Source organism: Centrocercus urophasianus, unplaced genomic scaffold (assembly GCF_019232065.1).
Source record: "Centrocercus urophasianus isolate 14NV4802_14NV808 unplaced genomic scaffold, USGS_Curo_1.0 seq_44, whole genome shotgun sequence".
Classification (NCBI taxonomy): Eukaryota; Metazoa; Chordata; class Aves; order Galliformes; family Phasianidae; genus Centrocercus; species Centrocercus urophasianus.
The window spans coordinates 372516-387073 of record NW_024885022.1 but is presented as its reverse complement, the minus strand read 5'-3'; the positions used below and the strand labels follow the sequence as shown (position 1 = coordinate 387073).

At 42.4% G+C, this 14558-nt stretch overlaps 2 protein-coding genes across 5 annotated transcripts in view; one reads left to right on the top strand and one right to left on the bottom strand.

Moving 5' to 3' along the window:
* VOPP1 (VOPP1 WW domain binding protein) overlaps positions 1 to 3256 on the top strand; it is a 64925-nt gene extending 61669 nt beyond the window's left edge. For 2 of the 3 annotated variants that reach the window (XM_042834252.1, XM_042834253.1), the window contains exon 4: positions 393 to 3256. In XM_042834252.1, the coding sequence (XP_042690186.1) occupies positions 393 to 574 (182 nt within the window). In that variant the 3' untranslated portion in view covers positions 575 to 3256. The remainder of the gene's footprint in view (positions 1 to 392) is intronic. The other variant, XM_042834251.1, reaches the window with a different exon arrangement.
* A 3553-nt stretch (positions 3257 to 6809) lies between these two features.
* The window catches only part of LANCL2 (LanC like 2), a 30756-nt gene continuing 23007 nt past the window's right edge, over positions 6810 to 14558 (bottom strand). For both annotated transcript variants that reach the window (XM_042834209.1, XM_042834210.1), the window contains exons 7-9: positions 12799 to 12975; positions 10972 to 11044; positions 6810 to 9971 (exon numbers count right to left, since the gene is read on the bottom strand). In XM_042834209.1, coding sequence (XP_042690143.1) covers positions 9856 to 9971; positions 10972 to 11044; positions 12799 to 12975 — 366 coding nt within the window. In that variant the 3' untranslated portion in view covers positions 6810 to 9855. The remainder of the gene's footprint in view (positions 9972 to 10971; positions 11045 to 12798; positions 12976 to 14558) is intronic.

Sequence of the window (14558 nt, the reverse complement as noted above, 5' to 3'; positions counted from 1 at the left end):
TCCTTTTTGTCTGAGAAGACTTTCCACCTCAGTCAGGAGCTGCAGTCCATCTGGGATCTCAAGCCTCTCCTTTCTGTATTGCAGCAGTTCTTCTGTCTGGAGAGCAGAGCAGGGCTCCATTTCAGCTGGTATTTGGTTGTGACATTAGTGCCCTTTGTTTCGCTAAGTTATTTCTACAGCATGCAAAACTGAAACGTTTTGGTGAAATCTCAGTAAGTGAAGGTGGTCCTGCACTGGGATGGGAGGAATTTAGTTTCCTGTCCTTACTCCTATGAACATGTGGAGAAGACTTCTCTGAGTGTGCAGAGCACAGGCACACTTTCTTCAGCCCTGTAGGAATGTGGCTTCTACCTGCTGCTGTTGTTGATGCCTTTTCTCTCTTGTTATTTCAGGGTCACAGCAACCTGGAGTGCCATATTACACAGACCCAGGCGGACCTGTGATGAATCCCATGGCGATGGCTTTCCATGTCCAGCCCAATTCCCCCCAAGGAAACCCGGTTTACCCTCCTCCACCTTCCTACTGCAACACACCACCTCCTCCGTATGAGCAGGTGGTGAAATCCTCCACATGAGGACTCTGTGGCTCTGACCTGACTCTGGGAGAAGAAGGTGCCATTGCAAAACAACCAGGATGGTGGGCATCTGCCCCTTTGAACATTTGCTAGCTTTCCATGTCCTCTCTCCCTTCCTATCTTGAACCTTTCCTCATTAAATTTCCTTGCAAAGGGGTGATTTTTTTGCAGTAGAAGTGGATTTTTTCTTTGTCTTTAAAATGAAATAAGTTGTCTTTGTAATGCTTTTAATGGAAATCTATATTTAAAACCTGTATGTCTTTCTCTTTATTTATTGTTTGTTTGACCCACAGTTGTAATTACATTGTGGCAGACAACCGGTAGCAGTTCCTTGTGCCACCCCAGATTGATGTGCATTCTCCTAAAATGGAGGAAATGTCTTCACTTAGGGAAAATTACAGAGAAAGAGGGTAAAAATAGAAAAGGTCTTTTACCAGAAATGGTAGCCCTATCTTTTTTGCCAACGGTTTTCTTGTAAAACTCAGTTCTGATGCACACCACAGAGGCTCTGTGATAGAAGTCGCTGAGTGGCTGGGACACCGATGTTCACTGGGTCATGGAAGAAACTTTGCCAAGTGCCCCTAGGACTGGGGATTCAGTGCTTTAAATGGTGCACTTGAAAGTGGAGGACCGTGAGCTGAGTGTTTCTTGGCCAGAAGCTGGACTCTGCCTATGTGAGCTTCATCCTGGCTACGCTTGCTTTGCCAGCAGTGAGATTGAATGAAACGGATGATGACCTAAATATCAGTGGTGAGAGGCAAGTGCTATAATCTCAGAATGACTTGTGCTCGTGCCTCTAGACTAAATGATTAGAAATACTGAAATACATAGAGTTTTCTTCATTAAATTAGAAAGCAGCTACACTAAGAGGGAGTGGGAGCACATTTCCAAGTTTGCTCCCTTTGAAATTGATGGTAATTTTGTCACTGATAAATAATACTTTTGATTACGGTCTTGCTGCTGCCACAAAGAGTGTGAAGTAGAGCTGTCGCCTCTGGGTGACACATCTGTGAAATGCTCTCCTCTCTAGGACAAATAGATAACTCTTTGGAACTTGTGCTGAAGAAGTTCCTTAATCTGATGTGCAAAAAAAAAAAAAGTGTGAGGAAAAAAGAAAAGAGATGTCCTCTAAATTTGGTCGAGGTCTTATCACCAGTATGAAAGTATTCAAGTATTCACGTTTTTCAAAGCTGGGTTGGTGGACTGGAGGATGGGCTTTCTTGGTATTTCTACAGTCTCAGGCTTTTATTGCCTGTAAAACTTGGACAGGTTTTCTTTTTCTTTTTTTTTTTTTTTTTTCATAGAATCACAAAATGGTTTGAATTGGAAGGGAGCTTAAAGACAACCCACTTCCAACCTCTCTGCTGCGGGCAGGGTTGCCAGCCACTAGGTTGCCCAAGATCTGGGCTTGAACCTCCAGGGATGGTGTACTCACAACCTGTTCTAGTGCTCACCACCCTCCGAGTAAAAAACTTCTTCCTAACATCAAACCTAAATTTCCCCTCTTTTAGTTCAAAACCACTTGTCCAGTCACAATGGCTCATATAAAAAGTCAATCTCCCTCCTGTATATAAGCTCCCTTTCGTTACTGGAAGGCTGCAGTGAGATCTCCCCAGAGCCTTCTCCAGACTGAACAAACCAAGCTCCCTCAGCCTTTCTTCGTAGGAGAGGATTCTTTGTAGGAGATGCAGATATGGTTTAGTAGCTTGTGGTAATAATGGTGATGGGAGGACGCTTGGACTAGATGATCTTGTAGGTCCTTTCCAACCTTGTGATTCTATGATTCTGTGATTTTATTAAAGTAAGTTTAGATGGTGTTGTACCTCTGATCATCTTCTTCGCTCTTTACCGAGGCGTTTGTTTGAAGTTCTTTTTGTTAATGAGTGGAGTTAAAATTGTGATCTCCTGTGCACAAAGGAGGACAGAGCCAATGTTCATTCTTCACAGCTGTGAAATTCTTTGTGGCAGGCAGCTTCATACACTCGTTTTTCTGTGGCATTCTCTGGTTTCTTCTCCCTCTGCCAACAGAGGCTGGGTGGCAGGCGTGTTGCTTTGGCCCTTGTGGGAGGGTCCTAGTCCCTGTTGGCAGGAAAACCTCCAGTGAAACATCTCCCAGAGAATAGGTGTCACTGGTAGTTAACTCATTACACCTGGCATGTTGTGCTGGTGTGGGAAGCGCTTCAAGTGAGGAGAGCCCTGGGTATGCCCATCCTGAGGCTTGTTGGTGAAGTCTGGACTGCTGTAGCAGTCTGCCTCAGTGAAGTATTGCAAAGGATTTGAATGGTGGCTGGGCTCTGCTAGCCTTCCTCCTGTGGGACTGCACCAGGGCATAAGCAGTGGCAAGAGCTCGTGCCTCCAGGTGCGCAGTCATCACATTTCCTCCTGAAGGATGAGCAAACACAATTTCTTAGACATGGCCACAGGCCTGGTCTCATTTTTGGTACTGTTTTCATTTGAGTTTCCAGGTTGCTGGCTCGTGCTCTGCATCACCTGGACAATCCCTGCTTTTTGGTGTTATTTTTAACTTCCATGAGTTAACTGGTAGGAGCCTCCACATCACATAGCAGAAGTGCTTCCTGTAGAACCACAGCATGTCAGTGTTGAGCTGTGAAGCTCTGTTACTTGCAGTATGGAGGGAGCAATGCCACAAACTTGCTCATCTTGCTCATCAGTGCTGCTTGGCTGGAGAAATGGGTTGTGTTGCTGGACACGTGCATGTAGGTGCTGCTCCCAGGATGGGAGTTAGCACATTTCTTGAGTATCATCCCAGTCATTTCTTGGTCCAATCTTTATCCAAAGATAGGTGTTCAGGCAGCTTGAGCTCTGTTTTGGGTTGCTAAATGCACCACCTCATGGCACTAAGAGCTGACTTTGGACAGGAACACACGAGGCCCCTAGCTCAGCCTGTGCTCACCCTGCACCGTGCCATTTTGCTGCAGTTGTGACCTCCGCATTCTGCTGACATAAATACACCTGCAAGTTTTCAAATGGAATGTATAGAGTTACAATCAGATACTCCACTCACTGATCTGATTGTGTCTCTTTACCAGACCTTCATAAACCCTCTCGGACAAGAAAGAAACAACCTCTGCTTCAAGTCATGTTTTATTAATATAATTGCTTTTGGCAGTACATACATTTCTTAGCAATTTTTCCTAAGAACGAAGCACGGGGAAAGTAAAATTTCATCAAAAATCTCTGATGAACACCTTGAGAACTCACTAAGAGATTAGTTTCACAACAAGAAGGTCGGACATCCCGCTGGTTTTATGGCTTTGTTGCTCTCTCTTTTTAATGTTTTAGCAAACAAACAAAAAGTTTGCTTGGTATTTGCTTGGTATAGCCTTGGGCTAGACCATCTTACACGACCGTGCATTGCTGCTGATAAGCTTCCCACCAGCAGGTGTGATGCTGTGAAACTTCCCCTCAGCCGCCTCTGCTGGACTGAACCAGCCCAGCTCCATCCTTCTCCCTTACACGCTGTTATCCTGGCAGCTCTTTGGATCCACACTAGTTTATCAGCAACCATTCTGAAATGAGAGGCCCCAAATTTGGACACAGAAACCCAGGGGCAGACTCACCAGCACCAATGGTATGGTCTGCCTTATTCATGAGGTGAGCACGGTGCTGGCTCTCATTTAGTATGGCATCCACTGTAACGCCTGGGTTTTCAGTAGATTACTTACTCGTCAGACCTCTGCCTGTACCCCCTGTACCTATGAGTGGTATTCTATTTTTTTTTATCCCTCTCCAACCCAGGTGTTGTCAGTTGGGCCCTGCAAGAGCCCAAGTGGGAAAAAGAAACAGTGAATTGCCTAACATCAGATTGTACCTAGTTCTCTACAAAGAGTTAGTGCAACAAGAGAATGTTATGAACACATCAGATACACACCATACTTACGTACATTATACTAGTGTTCTAAAACTACTTCATCCTCTCCCAGAACACGAACATTCTGAGGGAAGAAGAGGCCATGGGAGCCTGATCCTGCAGCTCCTTTTTTTTGGCAGTAAGTTCTATGAAAGAAAAAGTGTAAAGGTTGGAATACCACAGATTCCAGATGAACCTTTCCTTTATTCCCATCTTTTTCCTTACAGTATGCCCAGGTAGTTCCAGACACACATCCTGCACATTAGCAGCTTGCTAGTGTTACTCAGAATCCAGCTTAATTTCCTGCGGACATTCACAAGTCTTCAAAATGTAGAAAGACATTCTTTCGGAATCCTGCTACTGTCTGTTAAAATATATTCTTAAAAGGAAAATATGTGAAATGCTAATCTACCTTTTTTTTTCAAAGAGATTATGTAAAGTTTCTTAATTACATTCTGCATGTCCGAAACTAAACTTCCAGTAGCAGGTAGCATTATTACTTAATAGAAAAAGAGCAGGATCAAAGGACTTTTACTGAGAAAAATCAGCTAACGGCTGTATAAAGATCAAGGTTTTACAGATGCAATAGTATATGTATCTCGGAAGAAGTGTTCCTAACAGTTCTTCTTTAATGAAACTGGTAACCTGTTTCCTTTAACTATTTTGGTTATAAATCAAGCCAAAACACTCGTATAAGAAAAAGTACATTTTAAATGGGAAACATATGTTGCTGAACTTAAAAGGAAAAAGGGAGGAGGAGAGGAGGAGAAGGAGAGGAGAGGGGAGGAGGAAAATCCTGGAGAAGCCTGCAGGGAGATCTCACTGCGGCCTTTCAATATTTAAAAGCTTATAAACAGGAGGAGAAATAAACCTTCCACACTAGTAGAAGTGATGAGGCCAGAGGAAACAGTTTTACACTAAAAGAAGGGAGGTTTATGTTAGATGTCAGGGGAAATGGTTCAGTACGAGGGTGGTGATGTGCAGGAATAGGCTGCCCAAAGGAATTGTGGATGTCCCCTCCCTGGAGGCGTTGAAGGTCCAGTTGGTTCTAGTGTCTGATTTAGTGGTTGGCACCCCGTCCAGAGCACAGGGGTTGGAACTGTATGGATGCTTTCAACCTAAAACGTTCTGTAATTCTATGAAAATAGAGTAGAAATTTTAACTTCTTCCTCTTTAAATAGCTTTGAATTTATTTTTCTAACAGCACCAATGATAAATGAAGAAATTATAAATAATCTCTTTAAAATATTAAACAAGTTGGTGGAGCAGAACCTCTGAAAAAAGATAGGGGACATTTTTACATCTCTTTGGAATAACGGAATTTTTGGAAGTCGAACAAAAAATTCTTAGAACCTGGAATGTGGTATTCATTTTCCTGACACATCTCTCTTACGATTAGGTGATAATAAAAGCTTGAGGAAAGAGCATCACAGGGACTTACTTCCGAGCTGAAATGTTACATATGGTTTATAGAACTGGTGAGCAGCGCTAAGTACTTCTTTTTACTTTCACATTTACATCTGTGGAGGAGCAGCAGTGGTTGAACACAGGTCACTGATGCTCCTGGCAAACTGCAGCTGCTCTACTGGGTGCAGACAGAACTCCTGCCCCTGTAAATAACGTGAAACAAATAGGAAAATGCCAATGCAATGCCACTAGGAGAAAGTGGCTGCTTTGTTGAGCGCCGCACCAGCACAGGGCTCAGGCAGTGCTGCTCAGCCATAGCCTGTGCTGCAGCAGGCAGCCCTCCTGCTTCTGCCCTCACACACCTCAGTTCTTCCTGCCTGAAAACAGCACTTTGAACCCATGACTCGCTGCATTAGGAAGTCCCACCACATTTACCTGGCAACAGCTGCCATAAGATGGAGGAAAGTGTTTTTAGATTGTCTTCAGGTTTGTACCTAGAGCCTATTAAATAAGGAGGGGGAGGAAGCAGCAGCAGCTGCTCTCGGTAGCAGAGGGCCGTGAATTGGCTTTGTGAAAGTAGAAATACTGCCTCTTGCTTGCAGAATACTTAGTTTAATTCTGTTAAGTCCTTGCTAAGGGAAAATGTCAAGCTTTCTTAAAGCTGTCAGCAAGACAGATGTTTCATATATTTGTTCTTAAAAACCACCCGGTCCTAAATACAGTTCGAGCTGCAAACTGTCCAACAGGACCTGACCAAAGGGAAAAGCTCAGTAAAGCTGAGTAAAGAAAAAGAAAAAAGTGAAGGTTAAGAAGAGATCTGCCCATACTTTGGCCACTGTTTCATCCTGCAGGACTCTGAAATTGGAAGCAGCTCAGCAATCTGAGCAGAGAACCGCTCCCAGTGACCACTGTGGAAGGGAAGGAAATCATACAACACACAAAAGAACAGCACACAGATTACCACCACATAACTTGATCTTTACTAATAAAGCCAAAGAACAACACATCAGCATTTTTTCCTCTTTTTTCTGCCCAAAGAACATCTCCATTTTTAACACTACGGCTTTTTGCAACAGATGGACTACTACACATGGACAAAGCAAAACAGGGAATATTTAGCGATTTTCCACATTTTAGTTCGATGAGATTTCTGAAAATGGTGTCTTGTTAAAATGTATTTTTTCCACCCCTTCTCACAATACACTTTGTAACAGCTGCCTGGATATCACAAGGTGTAACATACAAAAGGGAGGAGCTGCAGTGAGAGCCATGTGAGGAAGACAAAGCACAGGTACTCGCAGACCTTCTGTGATATACCACATTTCCAGCCTTGCTCAATTCCAAGATAATTCTGCAGAGAACCTGGTGCTGGGCCTCACCCCACAGCAGAGCTGCAGTGCAGGAGCACACAGAGGACGTGCTCACTCCATTGACTGTGGCAATCATGCACCTCTGGTCTCTACTCACTGTTAAGCAGTTCATGCGTGTGCACCCACATTTTTTAAACAAGCCAGGAATTTCAATTCTCCCTGAATACCAGCCAGCCAACATCACCATATTTCACAGGTGCCATCCCAAGCAGAGCAGCCAAGAAGGCTCCCAACAAATGAATGAAAAAGCCTTTCCCTGTCGCCCCCAGCTTGTTGGTCATGAAAGACAGGCCTGGATCTGCCAGGAAGGTGGGTGGCTTCTGTGCTGCGTTTGCAGGAGCTCCTGCAGACCTGGCAGAGGAATGCATCCCACCCGTTAGCCCACCTCATGCACTTTACAGGTGTAGAGGAGACGAAGGAGAAGGAAGGGGTGGGAATGGATGTGAAACAGGATCAGGTAGTGTTTTTCTTCTTCTTTTTTTTTTTTTTTTTTTTTTTTTTTTTTTTTTTTAAACCTCCACGTCTTCTTTTGCTAGGCTTTCTGTCAGGCTTCACTGTGAGCTAGTTTCCTCCCTGGATTACAGGCAGTAATCCAGGGAGATGACAGAAAAAATAGAGAGTTCTGCCTCAGCATGCACACTGCAGCTCTGCACACTGCCTCCCGCGAGCAGCTCCCCATCCCTCACTGATCCCACTGCTTTCCGCCTCTTTGACCAGGGTCACTTCACCACAGCTGTTTGCCACGCAGTACCCTCCTCCCTGCTGCCTTTCAGAATCTTCCCTCTTGCCTGGCTGCACAAATGCATCTGGGCCCAGTGCCCCAGCAGATCTACTCTCAGAGGAGCGTAAAAGTCTCTCTCACTGCTCCCAATCTTAACTGACAAATCAGCAGACATTAAGCTCTCTCAGCACTGGCACTGCTGCTATCGCCTAGCAGAACTGAATCCAGAAAACATTAGCACCCCAAAGGATTTGGCAACAGACAGGTCAATGTTCAGGGAAGCCTCCTGCTTCCCTGCATGCAGGTACAGGCATGCATTTCCAAGTCTGACCACAAACGCTGAGGATTCAGCAGTTGCCCATGGTCGCAGATATCCCAATGGGCACCTGAAAGGTCAGAGTCCCAGCCACCTGTCACATTTTCACCTGATGTAAGGTACTGGTTAAAATAAGCACCTGAGATAGCAGAACACAACAAGGCCTGTGAGGAAGGTGAGGATGACAACAGAATTTGAGCAAATGAGAGAATGCCACTCTTACCCTTCTCAAATAGCATGCATACTTCTTTATCTGGAAAACAGGAATACGTTGTAGATGTACCTACTTAAGAGTATGTTCCACTTCTCCCAGACAAAGAACCCTGTATGAGCACACGGAGGCAGAACTTACACTTTGACAGCTGAGAGAAGACTCAATACTCCACAACTCCACCGCACAGCAGGGGGAAGCAAAGCACTAACAACTCAGTCAAAAACTAAGGAGAAAACGCTTTTTCTGTCTTGATTTTAAGACAAAATAAACTTCAATTACAGCTCTTAGCAATGGCATATATATTGCTTATTGATCTTCTGCAGCCTCCACAAGCAGCTGGTATTTATCACTTCTGTCACACAGCATGGGATAAATGCAATGGGGTAAGGAGAGGGAGGGAAAGGCCTGGAACAATCCACCTTCTTGAGTCAGTAGTAATAGTCATCCTGATTTTCCAGCATGAGATACAGTGCTGACTTCATCTGTATGCTATGTGCTGTTGAAGAGAGATTTACTACAAATCCATGAACCACAGTGGAAAAGCGTAGTTACACTGTCCCTTCTCTCTTGTTGGAAGCAGGAGGCTACTTCAGGTGACTGCCTGCAGTTTGGTAAGCTCCTAACATGCAAAGGTGGGGATAAGCATCTCCCCCTAGCACACAAACCAGGTGCAGGCAGCCTCTCTCACTCTCTCTCTCTGAAAAATTAAAAAAAAAAAAAAAAAAGGCTCCTAAAACAGCAAAAGAAAAGAAAAGTCAGGCCACAGGCCACATCTAACCTGATACACTCCTGAAAACTGAGAAGGCCTCATACCAATTCATCAGGCAAGGCTGATCTCCATGACCTAGGGACTGTAGAGGAGAAAAATGTAGAAAGCAATGAAGAAAAGCATGTTTTCCATCTCTTTTTGAAGTTGTCAGCTCACTAGTGAAGCTGAGTACTCTCTTACAGTGAACTCTCTGGCATAAAGTGGAGCTCTCAGGCTAACCACACTGCAGAAAGCAACACTGTTGTTACAGGTCATGCATGAAGGTACAGGATGGAGCTTCACACAGAGAACAGCTCTTTGCTAACAACAACAGACTCGAATCAACAGACAACACCAATAAACATGCAGGTCATGTCAAAGACCTGAAGAAGACAAATACAATGAAAGAGAGAAAGTGCAAATTTGACTTCCCTCGTTCTGCATGTGAAGGTGTCACTAACAGAACTTAAATGTAGCTTCTCTCAATTCATGCTCTAAGGACTTCATGTCCCTTGGGGCAGGAGAAGTGAGAAACGGTTTATCCATCAATCAGCTTAGGGTTACGTTGGCTCTATATCAGAGGCACTAAACAGTCTCATCTCTTTTGGCATGTGTTTACTTTCCAAAGAACCCTTTAGCTGTCCTGTTCCATTTTGTCTTCCCTCCTTTGAGGTCCAAGTTCAAACGCTGGAAACCGGGAAGTTTCTGGTACTGAAATATCTGAGAGGAAGTGAATAGCTCCAGCCATACCTACAAAGCAAGGAGACAGATTTTTTGCATCTTGGGACATTGAAATATCGCTGTTGACAGCAAAGGCAATCTAGCACCTTGCTAAATCTTTTCTGAGTAAACGTACAACTTCTAGAAAGGCAAGTTTATTGTATTTGCCTAGGAAACTAACTTCCGCTTGAAAAGCTCAAAGGCAGAAACAGGCTTATCTCTGCTACTGTTCTTAGCAGCACAATCTCAGTGCTACTTCAGTTAAGAAAAAGTAAATCCCAGTTTGGACCATCTCTCACATTTTGAGCAACTCTCATTGATCACTTCCTGAGTCCAAAAGCAAAGGTGCAATTTTATTACTCCCGTGATACACCCCTTCATTCTTTGTTCATGAAGGGGGCAGCAGGAAGGAAAAAAAAATTAGTATTTTTTTTCCTCAAATTTGACACAAGGAGGTCTTTAAAAAAAATTACATTAAAAAAATGCAATAAAATGCGCATCAACACTGAAGCAGAAATCATCCTGACTACTGTTGGCATTGCTCCACATCAAGTATCAAAGCTCTTCTACTACATACTGTCTGTCTGCCTCTTCCTTCTACAAATGCCTACAAGGGATCCCCCAGGGATAAGAACGCTGTCCTTTCTTCCCCATAAACATCAACACAATAACTCTGTATTTGTAAGAGATGCATACAACTACTGCTCTCTTGTGTTTATGCCTGGGGTTGGTTTACTTGTAAAATAAACCTGCTTTGTGTGCTGTAATTTCACTTACTTGTGATAGGTGGCACATTAGGCTCACTGCTCTCAGAACAGCAGCACTGTTTTATATCCTACTTTATCTGTGATTTCTTGCTACTGTGTTTTAAAACTTAGCGATGAGATACGGTGTAGAAAAAAAGTTACAAATAAAGAAAACATATAAAGCTCTAGGAAAATATTTCCAAACTCCCAAGCATGTCCCAAAACTGCAAGGTAGCCCTTCTATCCTGTACAACACAATACTATTTGCAATACAACCACTTTACCTTCAAAAAGAGAATAAGGACGGTCAGGAATACGACATCCATGTGCACCATATTCCAAACACCATTCAGCAAACTGTGGGAAACATAAAATGTATTTATTGATTAATTTTAAATTTAAGATCGTTAAATGCAAGTTTGAAACCTGCATGGGAAGACATTTTCACAGGTACTAAATGTAAAATAGTGTAAGCAGAGACGCAACACAGTACAAGACTAATTAATCCCACTTCATTCGTGACAAGGATGCAATTATTCTTTAAGACATGTATTTCAACAGTGGGAGTTACAACTTTGCAACAACATAATTAGATGGGCTGTACTTAATTCCCAGTTTTTAAATAACCTGTGCAACAAACCAGTGAAGAAATACTGCAAGAACAGATACAAACAGTTTCTAAGTCAGAAATTTTCTAATATAACATCAGTTCTTATATGTCTCAGTGCTTAACTCATCCAGTTCCTAAGGACTTAAAGAGCTGTTAACTGCATTTTTGTTTTCTTCCACTTCCATACACTGACTTAGAATACTAAATCTCCAACTGCCATTAATAGCTTTATTTATTTTCTCCCCCCAAGTCTTAGGAAAAAAATCATCATAAATAAAGTCATCAAGAAAGAGCCATTCAGACCTTGGAAGCTCTGTCCTGAATCTAAAAAAACCCAACAAACAAAACAAACAAAACAAAAACCCAGAACCCCAACAAAACAAAGCATCATAGAACTACAGGGCTCCTCCGGTCAAGAAATGCAGAGCAACGGAAACTGGCAGCACTGCACAGAGCTCCCTGAAAATATACAGCAGTGAATGACAGGAAGACACAGAAACTGTGCTGAGAGCCATGCATGCTCAGTAGTGTAGCTCACACTTCAGCAGTGGATGAGTCCACAAATAATGTCACATATTTACCATGGCAGTGTTAGGGGTTTATTGTATTTTCTAGGATGTGTACAGGTGACCTCATGGCTGGTACATAGGTGAATATAAGATGACACAAATATCAACTTTTTAAAGCTCTGCTGGTTGTGGACAGGCTGACAGTAGAAATGAAAGCAGTAGCTTTCAATGTGGCTCACCTATAAGAGCCCAAGATGCAACTCATCAAATCTCCCATTGTACTACCTTTAAACAAACCTCTATTAAATAGCTGTATATGCAATATGAAATTCAGTATCAGTAAATTAAGTAGAAGACGAAACAAAAAGCTCTTTTGAGATCAAGAAATAGGGGCAAAAAAAGCTTTCTTCTTTGAGAATTGCTAGCATAATCAGAGCTGATAGCAGTTGACAGCAGAAACTAGATTGGCAGAAAAATTCTGAGCATGTCTTTCTCTACAATTTGTATTAATGAAAAAAATCTAAATGAGCAGTTAAATAACTGCAATTCAGAGCTCTGAAAGCCCCAGACACTAGTCTGAAAACAAATAATTACAAAAGACTACAAACAGCATCGCTTGAGGAGCTGAGGATGACAGTAGAGCTCTCAAGGGAATAATTAGCACCACATAACATTCATCTCTTATTGTTCAGGCAAGCTAATTTTCAGACATTTACACCACAGCAAAGTGGTGTAAAAAATTTAGGGTATTTTTTTCAGTCTACATATTAAGACATAAGTGTCCACATAAGCAGAGTTGAAGTTGTCTAGTCAAAGCATTAGTTAAGAGGAATATGTGATGCTACGCTCTTGTCCCACTGAGTTAGCTTCAAAGGCAACAGTCAGTAACTTAGTTTGATCACTCTATTTACCACATAGAAATGAAAGGAAAATTACATGAAATGAAATGCAGGAAAAGGAACAGTAATTTTGTTGGGATGTAGAAAGCTCACCTTGCAAGCTCGGTAGAGGTACTTTTTGTCCTGAGTTAGGTTGTAGAGAGACAAGAAGGAGTAGCCATTGCCAGCAGTACCATGGCAGATCCCATAGCCTTTTCTCAATAAACCTCTTTGCCAGATGACATCACTACACTCCATAGCATCTTTCAAGTACTTGTCCTCTTTAAAAGTCTGTGGAACAAAAACAAACATATAAATAGCAGTATTAACAAAAACAAAAGGATGATGCACCTGGAAAACGCTTTGCTGTAGGGGTGGAGTTTTTCATATACAGTTTATTTTTGAATTTTAAGACTCCATCCATCACAGACTTGCCTTTCTTCTAAGTCGCTTCTTTTTTCCCTGCATGGAAAAAGGAAAGTGTTAATGCTTTTGTATCTGAAATGAGGATCCCAAAGAAAAAACTCACAAGTTCATGGCCCTTGGTTCCACAGGCTGTAATCAGTTTGAAGGGTACATGATCCTCTTATACTCCCCTCCCCCAGTCCCAAATCACTACATTATCTGATTTGAAATAGAGAAATATAATTCTTGTCTCCAAGAAATGCAACAACACTGGGCATCAAATTTGGTCCTGAATAGCTAGGTTCTCATGCTTCTGAGTAACTCTCACTGGTTATTCACTGCCTGCTTTCAACTCCATACCAAAAAATGCAAGAGTATCACTTTGCAAAGAACAGGGCTCTCTTCTCTATCTCAAGCAGAAGTAGAAGCACTCCATTACCTTGGTTAGTACCTGCATGGGAAGTAATCAGAGGTAAAGCCAATTTGGGCAAAGGATCAGATTTACAAAATATACTGAAGTGCATTTCTTTGTTCAGCAGCTTAGCTGAACAGCACCACAGACTTCCATCTACATAACACTCTCTTCTCCTGTGCCTGAGTCACACAATAGATTAACAAGACAAAGTAAGAAGAATAATTTATACACTGCTGCAGATGTTTTTTTGCAGATGGCATCCTCTACAAAGATGCTATTTATTAATGTAAGATCTTGAATGTTAAGTGTTTCTAGTAAATCCATAACCTTGATAAAGAAGATCTCCCTTTCTGATCAGGTCTGTCAGCTACTCAGTAGTAACATTTCAAATGAAGGTCTGGCAACAGCATTTGATTTCCAGGATTAATGCTGCTGTCTGTTATCAGAAGTCCCAGTGCTTGATGTGAAAGCACAGCCAGCACAACATACTCCAATTTTTCTTAATCTTTCAAAGAGCAGATAAAAGAGAAAAAGCATCACTTTGTCACAGAAAAAGAGGACAAAGGAAAACTGCTAAGCAGAACTTGGTCCTATTCCTCTCTCATCTTGGAAAGGTCTGCAGTGATAAGCCAGCCTCCTACTACAGTCCAAAGCAAAAGCAAATGTGACTGCTGCTGCATTTAGCAGTGCTGTAAGAGTTCACATTTCACAGGTAGCAGCGTAAGTAATTATTCCATAAACAAAACCTGCTTTTTATCAGCTTACCCAAAAGCCAACCAAGGAATCTGCCAAAGAGGGCTGTCAAATGCAGAAATAAATTTGCATAAATTTAATTAAATGGCACACTTTCAAAAGTCATGCAAATCAGAAGCGCACAACACAAGCAAGATAGCCAATCTAGTTAAGGATGGAAAGGAGCAAGCAGGAGGCTCATGATACCTAGGGAGTTACATTTATGCCCTAGAATGGGCCTGGCATCTTTGTTCTGACATTAAGTTCTGAAGTACCGTCACAAAATAATGGAGTAATTCAGAAAGACATTCTTTAGCAAAAC